Source organism: Orbicella franksi, chromosome 7 (genome assembly GCF_964199315.1).
Source record: "Orbicella franksi chromosome 7, jaOrbFran1.1, whole genome shotgun sequence".
Classification (NCBI taxonomy): domain Eukaryota; kingdom Metazoa; phylum Cnidaria; class Anthozoa; order Scleractinia; family Merulinidae; genus Orbicella; species Orbicella franksi.
The window spans coordinates 3,769,114-3,787,438 of record NC_138151.1 but is presented as its reverse complement, the minus strand read 5'-3'; the positions used below and the strand labels follow the sequence as shown (position 1 = coordinate 3,787,438).

At 39.3% G+C, this 18,325-nt stretch overlaps 1 protein-coding gene across 2 annotated transcripts in view; it reads left to right on the top strand.

The window, feature by feature from the left end:
• Nucleotides 1-18,325, top strand: part of LOC145493143 (cell adhesion molecule DSCAML1-like) — a 33,432-nt gene continuing 15,107 nt past the window's right edge. For both annotated transcript variants that reach the window (XM_081472538.1, XM_081472537.1), the window contains exons 1-7: nucleotides 1-1,808; nucleotides 11,576-11,902; nucleotides 12,433-12,726; nucleotides 13,873-14,163; nucleotides 14,722-14,988; nucleotides 15,720-16,013; nucleotides 17,080-17,352. In XM_081472538.1, the coding sequence (XP_081328664.1) occupies nucleotides 1,736-1,808; nucleotides 11,576-11,902; nucleotides 12,433-12,726; nucleotides 13,873-14,163; nucleotides 14,722-14,988; nucleotides 15,720-16,013; nucleotides 17,080-17,352 (1,819 nt within the window). In that variant the 5' untranslated portion in view covers nucleotides 1-1,735. The remainder of the gene's footprint in view (nucleotides 1,809-11,575; nucleotides 11,903-12,432; nucleotides 12,727-13,872; nucleotides 14,164-14,721; nucleotides 14,989-15,719; nucleotides 16,014-17,079; nucleotides 17,353-18,325) is intronic.

The window sequence follows — 18,325 nt, the reverse complement described above, 5'->3', positions numbered from 1 at the left end:
GGGTGAATGAGTGAGTGATCGAGTGATCGAGTGTGTGAGTGAGTAGTGTGTGTTGTTCTGGCTAAACGATTGTTTGGCCTTTTAAAGTGCACTTTCAACAGTCTTTCCTCCGCTCTTTGAGACAGCATCTGTTAATGAACGACATTGATGAAGTTTTTATGGAGAAAAGGCAATTTTACATCAAAAGCCAGCTGAAGGCATACATTATATAATATTTAATATGCAAACAGTTGTGAGGACAAAGGGTGCTGGTTGAATACGATTTAAGACAAAATCTTGGAAAGGATAGTGATAATTATTGCAGATACGATGTAAGTATGCTTCCATTGCCAAAATTCCAAGCTTTTAGCGCTAACTTTTGGTTTTCAAGCGAATCCTGGTGTCTGTCTCATGAAATTATGGTATATAGCTGGTATTGTATCATGAATTGGAAAGGAGTATGGTAATGTATGATAATTAGCTAGATGACTTACAACAAAAAGAATGCAGCGATTTTTGAAACCTCAATTGGCATATTTTCACCTGAAAAGAAATATTACCAAGAACCGAAGAATCAAACATTTCGTGAAAAATTTCCCGGAAATTGTTTTTCCGATGAGGTATTTCAATCCTCTTTTTTGTTTTGTTTGGTATTTCTTTACTTTCGCAGCTAAACGCGGCTGAATAAACCACGATCTTTCGTCATCCTTTCTGCGTAGTTACGATTCAAAAACAGTTTTGTCACCCGAAATGCCGATGTTTACGGGAAAATTGAAACCTTCCAATTACTAACATATTTTCTTTTGAGTAGCATTTCAGAGAGAGTAACAGAGATGTTCTTTTTTTGTAAAAGCACGTTGTGAAACAAGCTCTAACAGACTCGACAATAAGGCTTTGTTTAGCTCGGTAATCAATACTCAAGTCTCTGTCTACGCAAACAAAGGCGCACGCTGTGGTTGAAATTTTCAGTCGAATGTTTTGAAGTCTAATATCCGAACCTTTCTTTAATTCATATCTTACTGTCGGATCTGCATGCTACCTGCCGCATAAATTACAGAAAATTGTAATATTACGGCTTAAAAGCTCATTAATCAATCCATCTATGGTATATAAACGGGCTAAAAAAAGTTATTTCGCTGAGAAGAAGACAGCCCCTCAAGGCGTAGGTAAAAATATCTTACGCACGGACTGTCTGTCACGTGATCTCCATGGTAACACGCAGAACTACTACGGTGTTCTCTTCATTGATATTTTTATGTTTTTACCTTTAAAGCAATTTTAAATAAATATATATTTACGTGCTTCCACAGCTTTGTATCCTGATTGGACGAGAGCTTAAAAGCTTTCATTCAACAGCCAATTAAATCGCTGGAAAGCGACAACAGTCGCTTGGGTCATTGTTTGCATGAATGGAGCACGTGGGTAAATGACATGTAGCTGTCACCAACGGTGAGAGATTCTAACGTGCTGTGGGGTCTTTTGGCGGGTCAGCCACGTGCTTGCAGACCCAGTTCACCTGTATAAACGCAAGCTCCTTGATCCAAATCTTCAAATTCTGATGTGGCTGCGAGATGGCACCGTAAAAGGCAAACTGCCGCGAGCAGACCTCCTCGAACGCGACTTGAGCCAAAACAAGCTGGCGTGCGAAGGCGGAAATTTAACATGGCTTTCTCCGTTCAAGGGAGGAATTCCAGAATTTATTTAACAATCATAGAGTGTTCACTCACTCGCGAGAGGATTTTAAAAATTTGCAAGTATGTTGGCGGGTAGATTGTTTTTAATTGTCCTTCTGGGGAGCGCCGTGCGACGGAGAGATATCGCTCGAGCAGGTATGTCCAGTCATTTTGAATACATTTAGATCGGAGTGAGCGAACGGTTCTGTTCTTCTGTATTTGTAGTAAGTACGATGGATATGTCATTACACATTTGTTACTAGTTCACCCACGTGTTAAGTCCGGCGGTAGTTCAGCAATGCTCTTGTTTAATTCTAGTCTTGAAACAAAAACCTGCTTGTCGAAATGAATTCGGAAGGTCAATTTGAGATACCTGTCAGAGGTACGCTAGTTAGGGTAAAATATTGCTCGCGAGAATCTTCTTTGCGCAAATCGCCAAGGCTGGTATTATTCTGCGCCGAAACGACTTGTCTGATAAAATTCCACGATTTTTTATAAACTTAAATGACCCAGATCTATGGATGATGCCCGAACTTGAATTAAAATTTGGCATCACAAAAATTCGATTCGTAAGCGCTTCACCCGAAACCGAAACAAACACATCACAGCTATTTTTGAATGAAAACAACATAATATTAATAAATTTTGCGATAACTGTCAGATGTTTAATTGTTCTATGTCTTACGCAAAAGAGTTCAACTCCGGCCCAACGCCAAGATATCTTCTAAAGATACTAGATGTAATTTTAGTTAGCCTTTTAATCTTCGATTTTCCCGTGCATATTGCTGCGAACTAAATAATATACCAACTTCATTCACAAGTACAACTTATGTTTGTTTCCATTTTTTCGCTAAATACTCCAGACTTATTCGATGCAATTTAACGAAATTGAGCAGGGATATAGAATAGAAAAAGAGCAATTACATTAAGCCTGTAAAATAACTCAGGGATAATTCTTTAAAAATGTTTTTTCAATTTTCTCTCAAGGAGAGGGGAGCGAAAATATCCAGAGAACCATTAGGAGAGGAATCGTAAACAAAATTTGTATATCAAACCATTAGACGGCATGTATACATCTATTTAAAAATATGACGCTTCGGGAAAACACCAGAATTATTTCCTGAAAATATGGTTGTCATGGAATCATATGATTCTTGGAAAAAATTTCAGTTTAATTCCCGAGACTGGAACTTATTGTAAGAAAAATACATCTCACATGTGTCATGTTAACTCTGGAAGCGGAAAAGTAAAATACCTACAAGTTCTAAACGATTTTCGGTGTTGTTTTTCGCTGCTTTTAACATGTAAATAACAAGAGCTTTTAAACTCGGTAAGGCGAAAAGGAGAGCAAAGATTTACGAGCACCACAACTGGTTTTAGGTGTTTCTTAATTTAACCGATCTAGCTGACGATAAATTTCAAGAAGAAAGTAAAGCGGCTTTATTAGCGAATTTCTCTAATTATTTTTATTTCCTTTGGTGAGGAAGATTTGCAGCGATTATCAGCTCCCTAGCATTTATCTGTTTACTCTCACGTTGAATGAAATAATGAACGGATAAAAGATATCTTCAATTAATGGAAAACAGCAGGAACATATGAACGAATTGGCCAACTGCTACGGTGTTATTTTTTTGTAATTTAAAGAAAAGTGCTCAAACGAAACGAAAGTCAAATGAAAAATCTAGGTTTGTAGGTATTTGCGTGAAATGTATCTCACTCCTGTTATGTCAGGAAGCTTAAGGCGCGGATCTCATTGATAGTGAAGGCCTTTTTTGCGCGAATAAAAGCAAGTAATTTTCTTTATTTATTTAAGATCGATATTCAATCCAAATATGTCGAAATCGCCAAAAAGCTTTCATTCAAGTGACGGGCCAAGGTTGTCATATCTCAAATTATTGTTCAAGGCTAAGGTTGAAGGGAGCGTGTAGTAAAACATTTACGAGTTCACCATTGAAAGTCATTTCGCGGGAAATATTGTCACTGAGTCGAATTTTTTCAACACGAACAGGCAAAAGAAAAGCCTTACTGTAAAAATCTCCCTGTTAGTAATTTCATATAAATATATGTAGCAAGCTTTTTTATCGCATAATTTGAGCTAAATGTAAGTGTTATCTTTGTTTTTGTTTTAATATCTGCAACTCAGTCCACATGGTGCGCAAAAATAAACTGAGGTATAGAATATTCACACATTTTGATCTCAAGGGGAAAATATTTAGGTATTGAAAATTTTCCGCAGAATTTTTGAGGAAACCTTTGTGTGACATAACAACAGAACTGCATTGGCTTTTTAATTAAAGCAGAAAAGCGAAAAAGTCGCAAAGGGATTGAAATGCGTTTTAGGTTATTCAATATCGAATTTCTTTCAAATGTTGAGCCACAGACTTTCGACTAGCTAAATTGTGTCCTACATTTTAAAGCTGTTTTGAATATCCACTGTATTAAAAATTATTCATTCATGATGTGAGTTTTTATCAGTTCTTGACCATAAGAAACTTTATTATTTTCTCCACTGAGACATTTAACAAAGTTTAGAAAACATACATGGACAGGGTTGTCACAGGCGAAGAAAACCCAACCATGTATAAGGTGTAAACAGCCGAAAATATTTTGCTCTCAATCAAGGAATTATATTTCTGCACAAGGTTTAATCTCATCGCAAACCCAGACGAAATTTATTAAATTTATTTATGAATTAACACAACCATCTGCCAATGCAACGATCCGAGGCTTAACAAATAGCCTTCGCGAGATCGACTGAAAAGGACCACAATTAAAATTTGCATTAGTTTTCTCGTTCAAGAGCTGTACTTCTCTTTTATCAGAACAACAGTGAATTGTTCCTATTGGGCAAATACGAATACGTGCAACGAAACATGTAGCTATCGTTTTATACGGTCTGTTAGGCAAAGGTTCGGATTCTGGGCTGAAATTATGAACATCATTTGCGATAAGAGTAGAATATAGGTATGTACTGTTCACAAAATTCAGATGGAAAGAGTTTCCCTTAGCTTCTGATGCCTCCCTTGCCTCTCTTATTAAGATTGCCACATTTTTTTTTAACTAGTGTATGAAAACTTTCTAAATCAGTATAACCACAACAGAATTCAGTTAAGATTTATACTTTTCCATTTTACTCAAATATCATCACCAATTTTGCCTGTGTGTGCAAATTTTGATTTTGTAATGAACATTTTAGTGAACTGTAGACCTCATATATGTGCATTTAGTAAACGAGAAATAACGTTTGTTTTGGCATGTCATGAAAAATCTCGATTATAGTTTCAGTGCTGTCGAAGTGATGTTTATACCTTATCTTAGTTTTATCCTCGGAGTTTGCAGTTTCACGACCGCAACGATGACGGCACAAAACATGGGGTGGTTGGACAATTCATCCTTTCAAAGCAGATGTCCACTTCGTGCCATTAATTTTCTCTCTTTTGATCAAGATTAGGGGCTAATTACGATTTACGCAGAAAATCAAAACCAACTTGCCGAGTGCGCTTTTAATAAATGATTACCAAACACGTGTTGGTGTTGTTCATGGCTGGCGCGCGGAGAGCGTCTTTGCAATAGGTTTCGACTTAGTGGCAAAATACTAGATTGTTCTTCAAGAGTTAATTGCAAAATAACCATTTCAAACAAAACAACAGGTTTAGTTTATGAATACATTAGACGTTTTAAGAAAAGGATGCTCTTTTTATTGCCTACGAAAGCCATCATACATGCACACTCTAAGTAGTAAAAAAGCTTTAACAACTCAAGGGGCTTGTATTTATGGAAATGCAATAGCCGCCACCTGGTGCCGTAAATGGAAATTTTAATTTATCCGACTACTTCGCCCTATTTCTACCATTTGTTTTAGTGTAAGAGAAAACGAACCTCTCATGTTAAATTATTGTAAGCATTTTAGCGAATCCGAAGAATGCCGGGATTTGTAAGCCTGAACTGAGTTTGTAGTTCTCCCTTTATCGGATTCTCTTTTGCGATCGAAAAACTCCTTGGGAAAATTTGAAGAGCGCCCTGAAAAATAGGTCGAAAGTGAAGAGAACGAATATACTGCTCTTACTGTTTGGCAGGTTTATTTTCAACGGTTCGATAGTGGATCTATTTATAAGATGCAGCGTAATTTTGAAAGTAGGACCAATCTCATGACTCACTGCTCATTGTGCATTTATTTATTAGCTGTTCTTCGAAAGGCGTCTGTTTGCCTATTTACAATATGATTTCAATTTTAACGTTCGCAGTTCCTACTACAGCTTTTTGTTGCTAGTCTTTTATCTCGGCATTTCGTGCAGTGTTCCTTAAATGGTCTCCGTATGTTGCTAGTTTGCATGTTTTCCGGGTGTCACGCATGACAAAACACGAATGAAAAAAAAAGTTGATCTGCTTCCGTTAGCAATGCCAAGTTCGTGTCGGTAGCTATAACCTTCCTTGTGCTCAATGGAAACTCCGAGCTCTAAAATATTACCTTGGAAATTACTTGTCCCATTCAATTCAAAGCAATTTTTTTTTGAAAAAAATCGTGCAGCTTCACCGTCGACAACTTTGGACCGGACACACACTGAGTTAATTATGGTTTTTGATGTGTCAGCGTTTTCGTACGCCTGAAAGTTTTTCAGAAAAGAGGCAGACGTAAAAACTGTGAATTCTACTCAATTTGGTCTCTGAGTTAATGTTCTAAGACTCGACACACATTTAAGTTGGTTACCTTCAATTTCGCCTTGCGTGCTACAAGGCAGTCGTAGAAAACCAATTCACCCAGGTGTGGGGACAAATTAGCGAAATGTTTACGGGAAAGTCACGAAAGCTGACCATTACTGAAAAACTTATGTATAACATTAAAACATATCATTTAAGAGTGAAAAAGCACGAAGTTTACCGCTGGGTTATAAACCATAAATTCACTTTTTCTGTGGCACAAACCTGTTGTGTTACGATAGCATGTTGTGAGGCAATATGGCTCGGTTGTGATTTCAGACGTATGCGTTCAACTTAGAGTAGCTTTTAATTTTTTATTCATAAAAGTTGTTTTTCACCCTTACGTCACTTACATGTATAAGACGTTTTGTAATTGTTGCAAGAGGCGCAAATCGAGACAGATATCCGTGTTGAGTTCGTTTGCTTAAAATAAGTTGAGCCAACGGGGTGCGTCGCTCTGCACTCAACAGCACACGATCATGCAATGTCGTTTGGGGTTGCGATCCATATACGTTGTGTACAGCATATTGCAAGCCAACCCAGGGCATGTCCATGGTTAAATTCTCTTCCTGGGTATTTTATAGGGTGTTTATGATGACTGTAAGCAATAAAAAGTGCCTAGGTTTAGGTGTTACTCAGAGCGAGTACGGCCCAGTAACCCTTGTAACAAATTAACTCAGCGCCACTGTTCAGCACACAGATCTCTTTTACTTTCTTTAAATACACAATAGTCAAATCAAAACTCAGTTGGAATATAGAATTTCAGTTCCTAAGTGTCGAAGTTAGGTTTAAAATCACCCCTGAAAAGCCACAAAACATGGCGATCTCAACTGTGTTTACTATTTTTTCTTTTGGTGGAATTAAATCAGACATTATGAAAAACTAAATCCAGAATATTGGTTTAAAGAGCATCACTCCACTGTGTTACTACTTTCAATGCTGTTATACCAAATGAAAACAACGCAGGCATTACAAACACACCATTCCTACATCAAGCACAACCGGGCCAAAAGAAGTTACACTGTACTAAAATAAAATAATAATAAAAAAATAAAGATGAAAAAAGGAGGCAAATGAAAAGGGCGCTGATTAAAACTGGTGCTTGTAGAAATGAAATCTAAAACGTAGAGAATCAACTATTACAGATATGATAAATTTGATTTAATTTGCTGTACTGGGTATTCAACACATTACGATAAATTTAGGACAATCAAGGAAATAAGCTAGCCTATCTCAATAAATAAAAATTTATTATTTGCAAAAGAGCTCGTTTTAGGAAGTTTCGATACAGAAATTGTACTGCAACACATCAGCCCACGGGCTTTCGAACCCTCCGAGGCGTTCGGTAACTGATGCTAAACAGTGGACAGCAGATTCTCAACCTGCGAAGCTAATTTCAAGCTGTACAAAGATTGCAGCTATGGCCGCGTTGCAGCCTGATTAAATATTTTCTGAAAATAGATGACTTAGCAAAAACTACATGTTTTGCCATTCGTAGATTCGACAACTTGTAATATAACAGTGAATTAGAAATAGAGCTGAAGTGACATCTGGACGAGATGAATATATTTATTACGATTCTGTCCCATCTTGCAGCGAACTTCAAAGTTTAAACCCTGAACCAGTACTCTAGGTCAAAGTGAAAAATCCTGAAGCGATTTACAAATGCGAGCTTTAAACAAGAAAGAACCTGTTTTCAGTTTGAATAGACCGTCATGCAGTTCACAGTATATATAAGCTACACGTATGTAACTTCGGGGTTAATACGAGTGTTCGATATGGGTTCTACAGTTTTTGTGGGAAATTGCCATATCAGGAAAAATCGTCTGTTAAATCTTCCTTGTGAATAATCGAAATCTCAGTTAACTGAGCAGAACGTAGCTGTAGAATAACAAATAAACGGCTAAAATAAATAACTAAATCGAAAGTCCTGGTTGTAGTAATTCATACCTGTTATTGCATCATCATGAAGCCGCAGCATGAGATAAGTTTTTATTGAAGTCCAATATTACTCTTTGCTGACTCGGTTTAAACGTCGATTTGTTTTCAGTCTGTAATAAAAGAAACTTTCCTTCAATCGGGCGAGACGCTCAGCTCACTGTCGACTAAAAATGTTGGAAACAAAAATGAAGCAGGCATAAAGTTTCAATAGAGGTGTTTTTTTTTCCTCAATCGGCGCTGGAACATCCTTTCAGCTACGAACGAATGATAGAAACGACGCTCGTCGCGTGAAAACTCAGTGATCATGCGAGTCGAGGAAGACATTTCAGTGTCGGTTGCCTTATAAGATATCAGGACCAAGGTATTGTTACGACTTAAATTTTTAAGATGTAGTCGAGCAGTACTCAGTTTGGCAATTCCGCAACGACGTGAGGATGGCGGGAAATACATTTTACGGAATAAACAATCCAGACTGAAGAACACAGACTGATAAAAACACACAGTCTTCGATCAGTCTTCGTTTCTCTCTCTGTGCGCGTTTCAAGGGTTAAACATTCCATATAATGAGTCCACGATTTTTTTGAAAATTCATAAATTCAGCTCTGAAAATCCGATCAGGTAAGCAGTGTACCATGGCGAGGGATCTCAGTGGTTTCTTTCCCTGGTTTCCTCAATCCTTCTTAATAAAAAACACCCAAGTCTGGGTTCATCCGTCTTCTTGCATTCCATGCTATTTAGAAAACCAATGGAGTGCTAATCTTGATTCTTGCTTCCTTTCTAAATCCCTAAACAACACGGTGGCTAACTTTGAGCACAGCTGCTTGCTTTATCACCTCTCCCGAATTTTCACCGAAAGAAGTATCATCAGTCAGAGACGATTTAATGTGAGAATTGCACGTACGTTTGTAGATATATTAATTCCATCGACTGAGTCCGTTTGAAATCGTGACCAGAATTTCATCAGCTTGCACGTACCCACAAGCAAAGATATTAAATCACCTTAAGTGTGCAAACCTAAGCAGTGGTCCGATGGCCTTGGGAATTGAATTTGCTCGATGATTCTAAAGCTTGAAATCGTAAGTAGTAAATTTTTACAATATTTTACACAAGAGGAACAACTTTTAGTTGTAAAGTGTCGGTGAGTAAGGTTCAAGGACCTGATTTTATTTACTACGTGACCAGTCGTCAGCAAGTAAACACTGGAATTCTAAAGAGCAATTTGCGAGTGTGTGCAGCAAGCAAGCGCGGCGATTAAAACATTTAATAGTTAAGGTTTCTTTTTTCGGGTTATTGCTCCCTTATATGGTCAAATTTCCAGTCATGCATGTGGTAAAAATTTCTTCTTTTTTGTTGAGTATTCGCCATCATGTTTTTTTGTTCGCGGTATAAATTTTGCCGCAAACAACTTAAGACCTCGTGCTTCCGTAAAAACTCATTAAAAAACCTACGCACGTACGCTTTACATAATGGCAGAGATAAAAATTATTTTCAAAACTATGCCTCTTCTTTTCTCATATCTAGCAAATATATCTGTGAAGACAACACTGCTGTGAGCACTTCTTAATTTTATGGGGATTTATGTAGCATAAATATATTTGCTTTAACCCCAAATTACACTGGCCATATTCGGTTAATCTTCCGCTTCTCGTGGTAGTTTTCAAGACACGCAGTTTCATTAGGAATGCACTTTAGACGCCAAGAATAAATAAATCTTCTTTATTCGATTTTTTTTTTTTTTTTTTTGCTGTATTGAATGTTTAAAATTCTAGACGTGAAGGTCGATTTGTACTGAGCTAGCGTTTCGAAAAGCGTTCGCGAAGAAATAGGCCGGGCACCTTGTTCGATAGTAGGGGCTGGAGACTGCTCGTTAAGTCCATAAATAACAAAACAATCAGTACTCGAGACAAATTAGACATTTGACAGGTGAAAGTGAAGGAAAACGCTTCTTAGCGAGACTGAGTTGTATTCGGGTTTGTACCTGATTTGCTAAGAAATAAGCGCATTTCGCTCCGAATGATCAGAACATTTTTTAAATCATCGAGAAAATGAATGCTCAGGCCAGGCCAGTAGGCAGGATTACAATGCATACAGTCAAAACCCGATCTGTACTGACAACGTGGGTACACAGAAAGTGTTCTTATCACTGCGTTGAACAGAAAATTACGAGCTAGGAACCTCAGCGCAAAGACGCATTTCGCGTTAAAAATTCACTATAAATGAGTAACATAGTTACATTATAGCTACTGACAAAGTCAAGCTCTTTAATAATAAGCCATCACCCCGCTGGCTGCCAATCAGGGGGTGGTTTAGAACAGGAAGTAGTCTCTCTAGAAGATACTCGCTCGTTGGAGGTAGTCGCTTGTCGGAAGGTGGTCTAGATCTTTGTGGGAGACATCTTCTTATCGGAGAAAGCTGGCTTACGGGATCGAGGTTGTTGGAAGTCTGGTCGAGTCGTCTATCAAAGGGTGGTCTCTAATCAGAGGTTCGCCTTTGTGGGAGGTCAGTAGTTGCCTAAACAGAGTGGTCCCTAGTGGAAGGCAGAACTTTGTGGGAGGCCAGTAGTTAACTAAAGAAAGTGGTACCTGGTGGGAGGTGAACCAATGCGAGAGGCCAGCAGCTGCTAATCAAAGGGTGGTCCCATATGGGAGACAAAACTTCGTGTGCCGCCCGTAGTTGCGTATCAGAGGGTGGTAGTCGCCTATCAGAGGGTGGTAGTCGCTTATCAGAGGGTAGTCCTTTATGGGAGGTATAACTTGTAGTTGGGCTCACTAAGAGAAAACTAATATAACTTCCGACATAAAGCCACTAATCGCTGCGATGTAAATACAACGAATATAGAAGAGTATTTTCATGTCTTCTACTCGTTCGTTTTCCTGTTGTAGCTCAGTACTGAACCGATTAGTGTTCTTAATGACGGTTACCGTATACCTTCAAAGGTGCCTCGCGTCCAGGCGATGTAGCGCGTCCAGTTTGAAGTGTAGATAAATAAACCCCTACAGCAAATTATAGCTTATGGAGCTGGCTATCAAACTATACCAACAGTTTTGAAATAAATAAAATGAGTTGCAGAATTTCTCACGACCTCTGAATGCGAGCGTCCGAATCACCTTTTAAAGTTACAAGTCAAAGTTTTGTTTTGGTTGAAAGGAAAGTGCCTAGAATACACATTTGTTGGTTATGAGAGGCAAAAGATCATCAGACTTCGATATAAAATGAAGCAACTTTTAATTTTAACAGCATACTCGTTCAAAAATTAAGATAATGTTTTTGTCCTCAATTTCCAGCTGAGATTCCTTTGGATCTGCGTTTCACAGAAGAGCCAGCGGATACCCAGTTTGCACATAATCGGTCAGCAATATTGAATTGTAGAGTGGAAGACAGACCGAGAGCTAATATCACTTGGAAAATCGCACGCTCTGATCACGTGATAAGCAGCAACATCACCGGCTTACGCTACATCTTTCCCAATGGTTCCTTATACTTCCCAGCCTTCACCAAGGACAGGTTTAATTTTTCTGTGCATAGAGCGGATTATCAGTGCGTTGCAAAGACACCAAATAACAAATTTGGAATCTTTGAAATCATCAGCAAGGTAGCCAAGTTACGTGCAGGTAAACTGGAGGGGGTGGGGTGTGCAGCAAACATGTCTTTGTTTAAGTTGTTTTGCAGGAAACCGCAAACTCATTATGAAAATGTTTATCGACTTCACTCTAACCAAGAAAAACTACATTGCTTGTCTATGAAGTGCACCATTTTTCGCTGGTACGTGTACGACGCAGGCCAGAAATCAAATCACCATCAATCAAAGTCAATCACGATCATTTCGTGAATGGAAATGCAAAGAAGTCGTTTCTTAATTATTAGAACTCAAACTTTGTCAGAAGTTTATTTATTTGATAAATGTCATTTAATCAACTGCCCGCTATCCTTTTGGCCCACCAACTAATGATGATCACAAGATCTTAATCAACCGCCCCGAGAGAAATCGTGCTCCTTTACAGACTCAGAAAGGTTCGACGCGACCTTTGAGTGGTTGAAATTTGTTTTTGAGACAATTTTGATACTAAACCTGTGGCAATTCGTATTTGTTACACTAACTAGTTTTGGCTTACTAATTTGTATCTTACATTTTCTCTGGTAGTTATCATTCAACCATACAAGATTTACGCACAAGACAGTTACGTAATTCGTGGAAACACGGCCGTTATTAAAATCGTGATCCCGGAGCATGTGCGAGATTACGTGCGTGTCATATCGTGGCATAACGGACTCAATGTGATCACGTTAGGTGGTAAATATACTCTTATGCCATCCGGAGATTTGGTCATTACAAACGTGAACGATGATGCGGCAAAAGCCACGTACTACTGTACAGCGGTCAATATTCTGACAGGAGAGAAGCATTTTAGCAATCCAGCCAAGTTATTTTTGAAAGGTAAGGATGTACTAGTTGAACTAGAGGTGGCACATAATGCAAACAGTGAATTGCAGGTTTTACCCGGCATGAAGCGATTAGTCGTATCGCTACTCTCTCCTTAAATAGTGCCTGGAGTTGAGGCGCGGAATTTCAGTTGTTATCAGCATAACCCAGTCCCCTGATTGTTGGCAAACTCGCACTTTGATATAGCCACCCAATATTGATCGATAGAAGTCTTTTCGGATAGCGCCCGCTTTGCTTTGCTCGTTATGGACGAAAAACATAAAACAGAAACGTCAACAAATCAGTTTTACTGTTGTTCCGTGTCAAATACATTTAAGCTAAGATAATTACACTGCTTACTCTCAGTTTCATCAATTTTGGAAGTTGGTTCAGGAACTTCGCCCCTCGTAAGCTACAAGCTGTGAGAAACGTCCAGCTCGTTGTTGAAATTGTGATGTACATAGGCTAGCCCTAATCGTAGTATTGCCACCCTGGATAAGTACGTTCTGATACTTACAATATTTATTTAGACCTCGCATCTAAATGAATTTCGTCGAGTTGTTGGTTGGTAATTTACTTTAATTACAAGGATAAGCTAGGATCGCAAAAAGGTCTCCACTAACTCAAAACACCCAAAAATGCAATGATATACTTAAATATATGACAAGGCAATCTCATATTGAACTGAAACATGCATGACACATGCTGAAAGCAGGTCAAACTGTTTTGACTATAACTATAATATTACTGATGATTTGTGACCTTTAAGGGAAAGTAATGTAATTACATGAGATTCTCGGGATGTAACATTCACTATTCTCCTCTTGACCAGTCATTAAGTATTAGAGACTTATTTGCTATCATTCTTTTAAAAGCATTTTTCTCTTTGTGGCTGTATAAGCAGGAAAAAGTGTGACGATATCCCGCGTAGCAAGTGTTTCCGTGCGGTTGGGGAGCAAAGAAAGCCCGAGGAACGGGATTTTCGGTGTTGTGCCCGCGCAAAAAATGGGGCGAGAGTCATTTCGCGCGGTAATTCTTTGCTCCTGATCATGAACTCCACGTAAACGCTTGCTACGCTGCAGGTTAGGTGAAAAAAAATTACTCCCCAAATTTTCGAGTAAGCAGCAAAGCAGCATTCAACTTCGTTGTCTTCCTTTCCAGAGCAACAACCTTCCCCTCCCAGGATCCTGAATAAATCATTCAACATCACAGTAACGGAAGGAGACACCAGCAAGCTTCAGTGTATGGCGGAGGGTTACCCTGTACCCACGATGGAAGAGTACACGTGGAAGAAGGATGGAGTCCCAAGACAGATGGGGGAACGTTTTTCAAGGTTTGCGGGTGGCAGTCTACGCATTGACAAGACACAGTTTGAAGACCAGGGCTTGTACGAGTGTACGGTGAAAAATTCGAGGGGCTCCGCAACCCTTCATATGTACCTGACTGTATTGGGTTAGTGTGAAAAATGCTTTTGTCTTTTTCACCTTTTCACTTGTCTCTCCATGAACCAGAGACTAACCATTTTTTATTGACTATGTTTGGCCCTGATTCCGGAAGCACGGTGGCCTCACGGTTAGCGCGCTCGTCTCTGGATCAAGCAGTCTGGGTTCGAGTCCTGGCCGGGGACATTATGTTGTGTTCTTGAGCAATTTACTTTATTCTTGCAGTGCCTCTCTGTATCAGTGAGTACCGGCAAATTTAATGGTGGAAGTAATCCTGCGATGGACTAGCATCCCATCCAGGGGAGAGTAGAAAACAGGAAATCGCCAGCCTGATTGCCCACTTGGCTTGTATGCAAACTTTACCTTTCCCTTTGACCCACATATTGCACTATAGTCATCCTGAGGTAGCAACGTTTCCCCTAGAACATATAGTCCCTGCAAAAGAGGTAATGAAGGGTTAAGACTTAAGGGTTAACTTAGTGCAAAGTTTCTCCCCATACTCTAGGTTTTTTGAAGGGACATTATAGAAGAATGATTCACTGAAGTGTTCTCTGTTTCTTTGTTTAAGTTCCACTGAAATTTGTCGCTCGACCTCGGAGGAAAGTCGCCTCTGTGTCTTCAGGATATATCATGGAGTGTGACGTAACCGGTCAGCCTAAACCCAACATCACGTGGCTTCTGAACGGTAAACAATTCACTGGTACGTCTCGGATCAGCATCAAACCCAACAGACTCGTGTTTTCTGTAATCTTCGGCGGCGATATTGGTGTGTACCAGTGCGTCGCCGACAACGGCCGGGAAGTGGTGCAGAGTAGCGCCGTTCTCATTACAGCAGGTATGTGCGCGCGCATAACGTCATCTTCATTGAGATCCCTTGGGATTGTGGGACGTGCTGTAATCCGCTCTATTGATGCAGTGACGCCATCAGTATCAGTCAACTAACGTTCCAGTAGTAATTCGTCATGAAAACTAAGAAAGTCTCTAAGCGCACTAAGGTAAAAATCAGAAAGGAGGGGTTGTTGTATGCCATGAACAGAACAATAAACGGGAGGGAGAAGATAAACACGAACAAACAGTTGAATGTGCAAATGGAAGGATACACTTTCGCCCAAATCCCTAAAAAATCAGTAAATCATCAGAAACATTTATTATCTATTTTTCAAAATCGACTAGCTAAAGACGTTTTTTTAGAAGACTTACTCTTAATTTTCTGTTTCGAATAATGTTAGAAATGTTTTCATTGTTATCCTGTATTTGCGAGAAATGTTTTAAAAAGTGAATTGGGGGAAGGGGGGGGGGGGGGGAAGGCTGGGTCGCAGCCGATGCTGTACAAACGTTATTTGAAGCTTAACTGTCAATTACGGCTGCTTGACAACATGGAGGCATAAGAAGCAACAAGGCGTCGAAGCAGAGTCAATGCTTTAGTGATCGCAACCTTTCAACGCTATCACAGCGTCGAAAGCTTGCGATCGCTAAAACATTGACTCTGCTTCAATATCTTGTTTCTTATTATGTCTACTACAGAGTCGGGAAACAATATCTTTACTCGATCTTCTCTTTTATCAGAGCGCAATCCCTCAATTACCTCCAGTGCCCAAAACGTTGTTCTGAAACCCGGCCAAGGCCTGAATGAATGGTGCAGAGCATACAGTCATGCAGAACCAGAGATCACGTGGTACTTAGATGATCAGCAAGTGCATGATGGGTATGGATACAGTATTACGTCATCTCGGCTGAGCGAGGCCAAGCAAAGTACTCTGAAAGCGGATAACATGGATGTGAGGAAAAGCGGGCAGTACAAGTGCGTGGCCTGCAATATTGGAAATTGCACTTCAGAAGTGATTCATGTCTACATTGAAGGTCAGTACTGGGAACTAACTCTACTCCTGTCTTGCTACTCGCCTGTCTACAAAGTGATATGATTGGGGGCGGGGGAAGGATCTTGGCAGGGAGGAGTCAGTCTCTTGCATTTCACGTTACGTGGTCGTTTACATACCTCTTACTAACCGAGTTCGAGGGCTGTACTGTAAGTTACGGACAGAAAGTTACGGACCGAGTTTTTTCCCCATCGCCACAAATCGAAGGGAAAAATGAGGATCCGTAACTTACAGTACAGCCCTCTCTACTGTGTGTCCGCCAAGTTCGGAAACGATTTCTATTCACACGGAACGGCTTCAAATTTCTGACGCATGTCGAAAGCAAAACGAGTCAATTTGAAATCGTTGTTAAGTGACCCTTAAGTCGTTAGCAGGTTTCAATGCACAATTTTAGAAGTAAAAGAAAGTTTTAAACTTTTACTTGCTATAAAAGTTAAGAACACTTGGCGATAAATCGCGAAACATTTTGGCAACAAAAATAGCTTTAAGTTTTAGCGGACAGTAGAATACGACCCGCTAAATTGACCAATCACAGCGCGCGTACTAACTGAGAGATATAATAAGTGACCTTAGTAGATGGCTTCTTCAAAAGTTAAAGTTACTTCCAGAAATGTGAAAACGGACGAAGTCAAAGTCATATCATACCAAATTATCACCAGGTAGCCTTAAGGAAAAGTCACCAAATTTGGAGCGAATTAGAAGTTACAAGCGTTCAAAGTTGCCTAGGGCCTCAAGAGCTCCACCACCCTACCACGCACGGTCTTAATAGAGTTCAACGGGTAACTGTTACTTTGTCTTTTCAACTGAAACTAGACATGTGACATGTCAAAAATACCAGGTTCTAAGAAAGCTTAGCATTTCTATAAATTTTTCAACTTTTTCCTTTTTTATGAAAGTTCTTAGTACTAACGTTTTGAGAATGATTAAATCTTCTGATAACTCAAATAAAAGGTGAAAAAAAAAACGTTTGAATATAAATTACAGTTTGATTGAATGTTGTAGCTAAGGCTGCCTTTTTCCAGTGACACAATTCTGTTTCAATCACTCAGGTACGACGAATATAACATCAATACCACGTGACTTTAATGCGACTCGAGGCCAATCCGTTCAGCTGCCTTGTGTAGCAAAAGGTTATCCAGTTCCAACCGTCACGTGGTCTAAAGATGGAGCCAGCATCCCTTTTAACCAGCGTCAGTCAGTGTCAAGTGACAACACGCTTCATATCTCCAAGGTACAAAAAGGAGACGCTGGCCGGTACAAGTGTACAGCGGTGAACAGTGATAACAAGAGAGATGAAGGATACGTGGTTGTTTCAGTTTTCGGTAGGTGACTAGGAAGATGTCTCAGCTGCATGTAGGGTTATGTTCCGCCATTTATATAGGGAGTTTAAGAATCCAGGACGCGACACCGAGGACAACGTCGATTAAAAAATGATTTCATAGTTTAGCTACCAATCTCGCGATACACTTAAGTCATTTTCGTTTGTTTCTCAGTGTCAAAATTATCACGAAACTGAATCTGGGACAGGGCGAAACATTAGCCGCCGTGGTTCACGTTCTCCAGACAACGCAGAATCTGGTCAGTTCACGTTACTGTTTTGCAGAGAACGGCAAAGAAATTTACCAAGAATTGTAACGCACGTGCACAGCCATTGTTCTGATCATTAAACTTTTTGTTTAGCGACGTTCCTGTTCCCGTTGCCGTTGCCGTCGTGGTTTTCTTAAACTCCCTAAGAAGTTATTTATGCACACCTCACGGAACCTTGCTTTGTTGCCAAACGCGTGAAAGTTTTCAAGTCGATACCGGATTGATGTAGACATGCCCAAAATAAATCAGAAAACATACACACTAGTCATTTCTAATTTCTAATGGTGATAAACAATTATTACCTCAAAAGTGGTTGCTTAATTTCACTACTTTAAAAGAACTGCCTCCTCTAATGAGGAAAAAAGCCATAAAAAATTTCTCTTTTGTAGCAGATGGAAGTCTGAAAGGTTACTGACTTGTAAACTGTTTATAGCAGGACAATATTCTTTCGTGCTTCTTTCTGAAAATAGTCGCTCCATCTAACAAGAAGAAAGGTCTTTACGATTCAAGTGGCCTTGAAGTGAAGTGAAGTGAAAGACTTTATTTAATGAGGGTGACCCGTGACAGTAACTTAAGTTACTGATAAACTTGGGGCCCTCAGCTTAAAATAATTAGAATGCTAAAAATATATTATTTACAATAAATTGCTAAAATACGATATTATTTACAATAAAATACTTAATTAAGTTACTATTAAAAATGGTTACA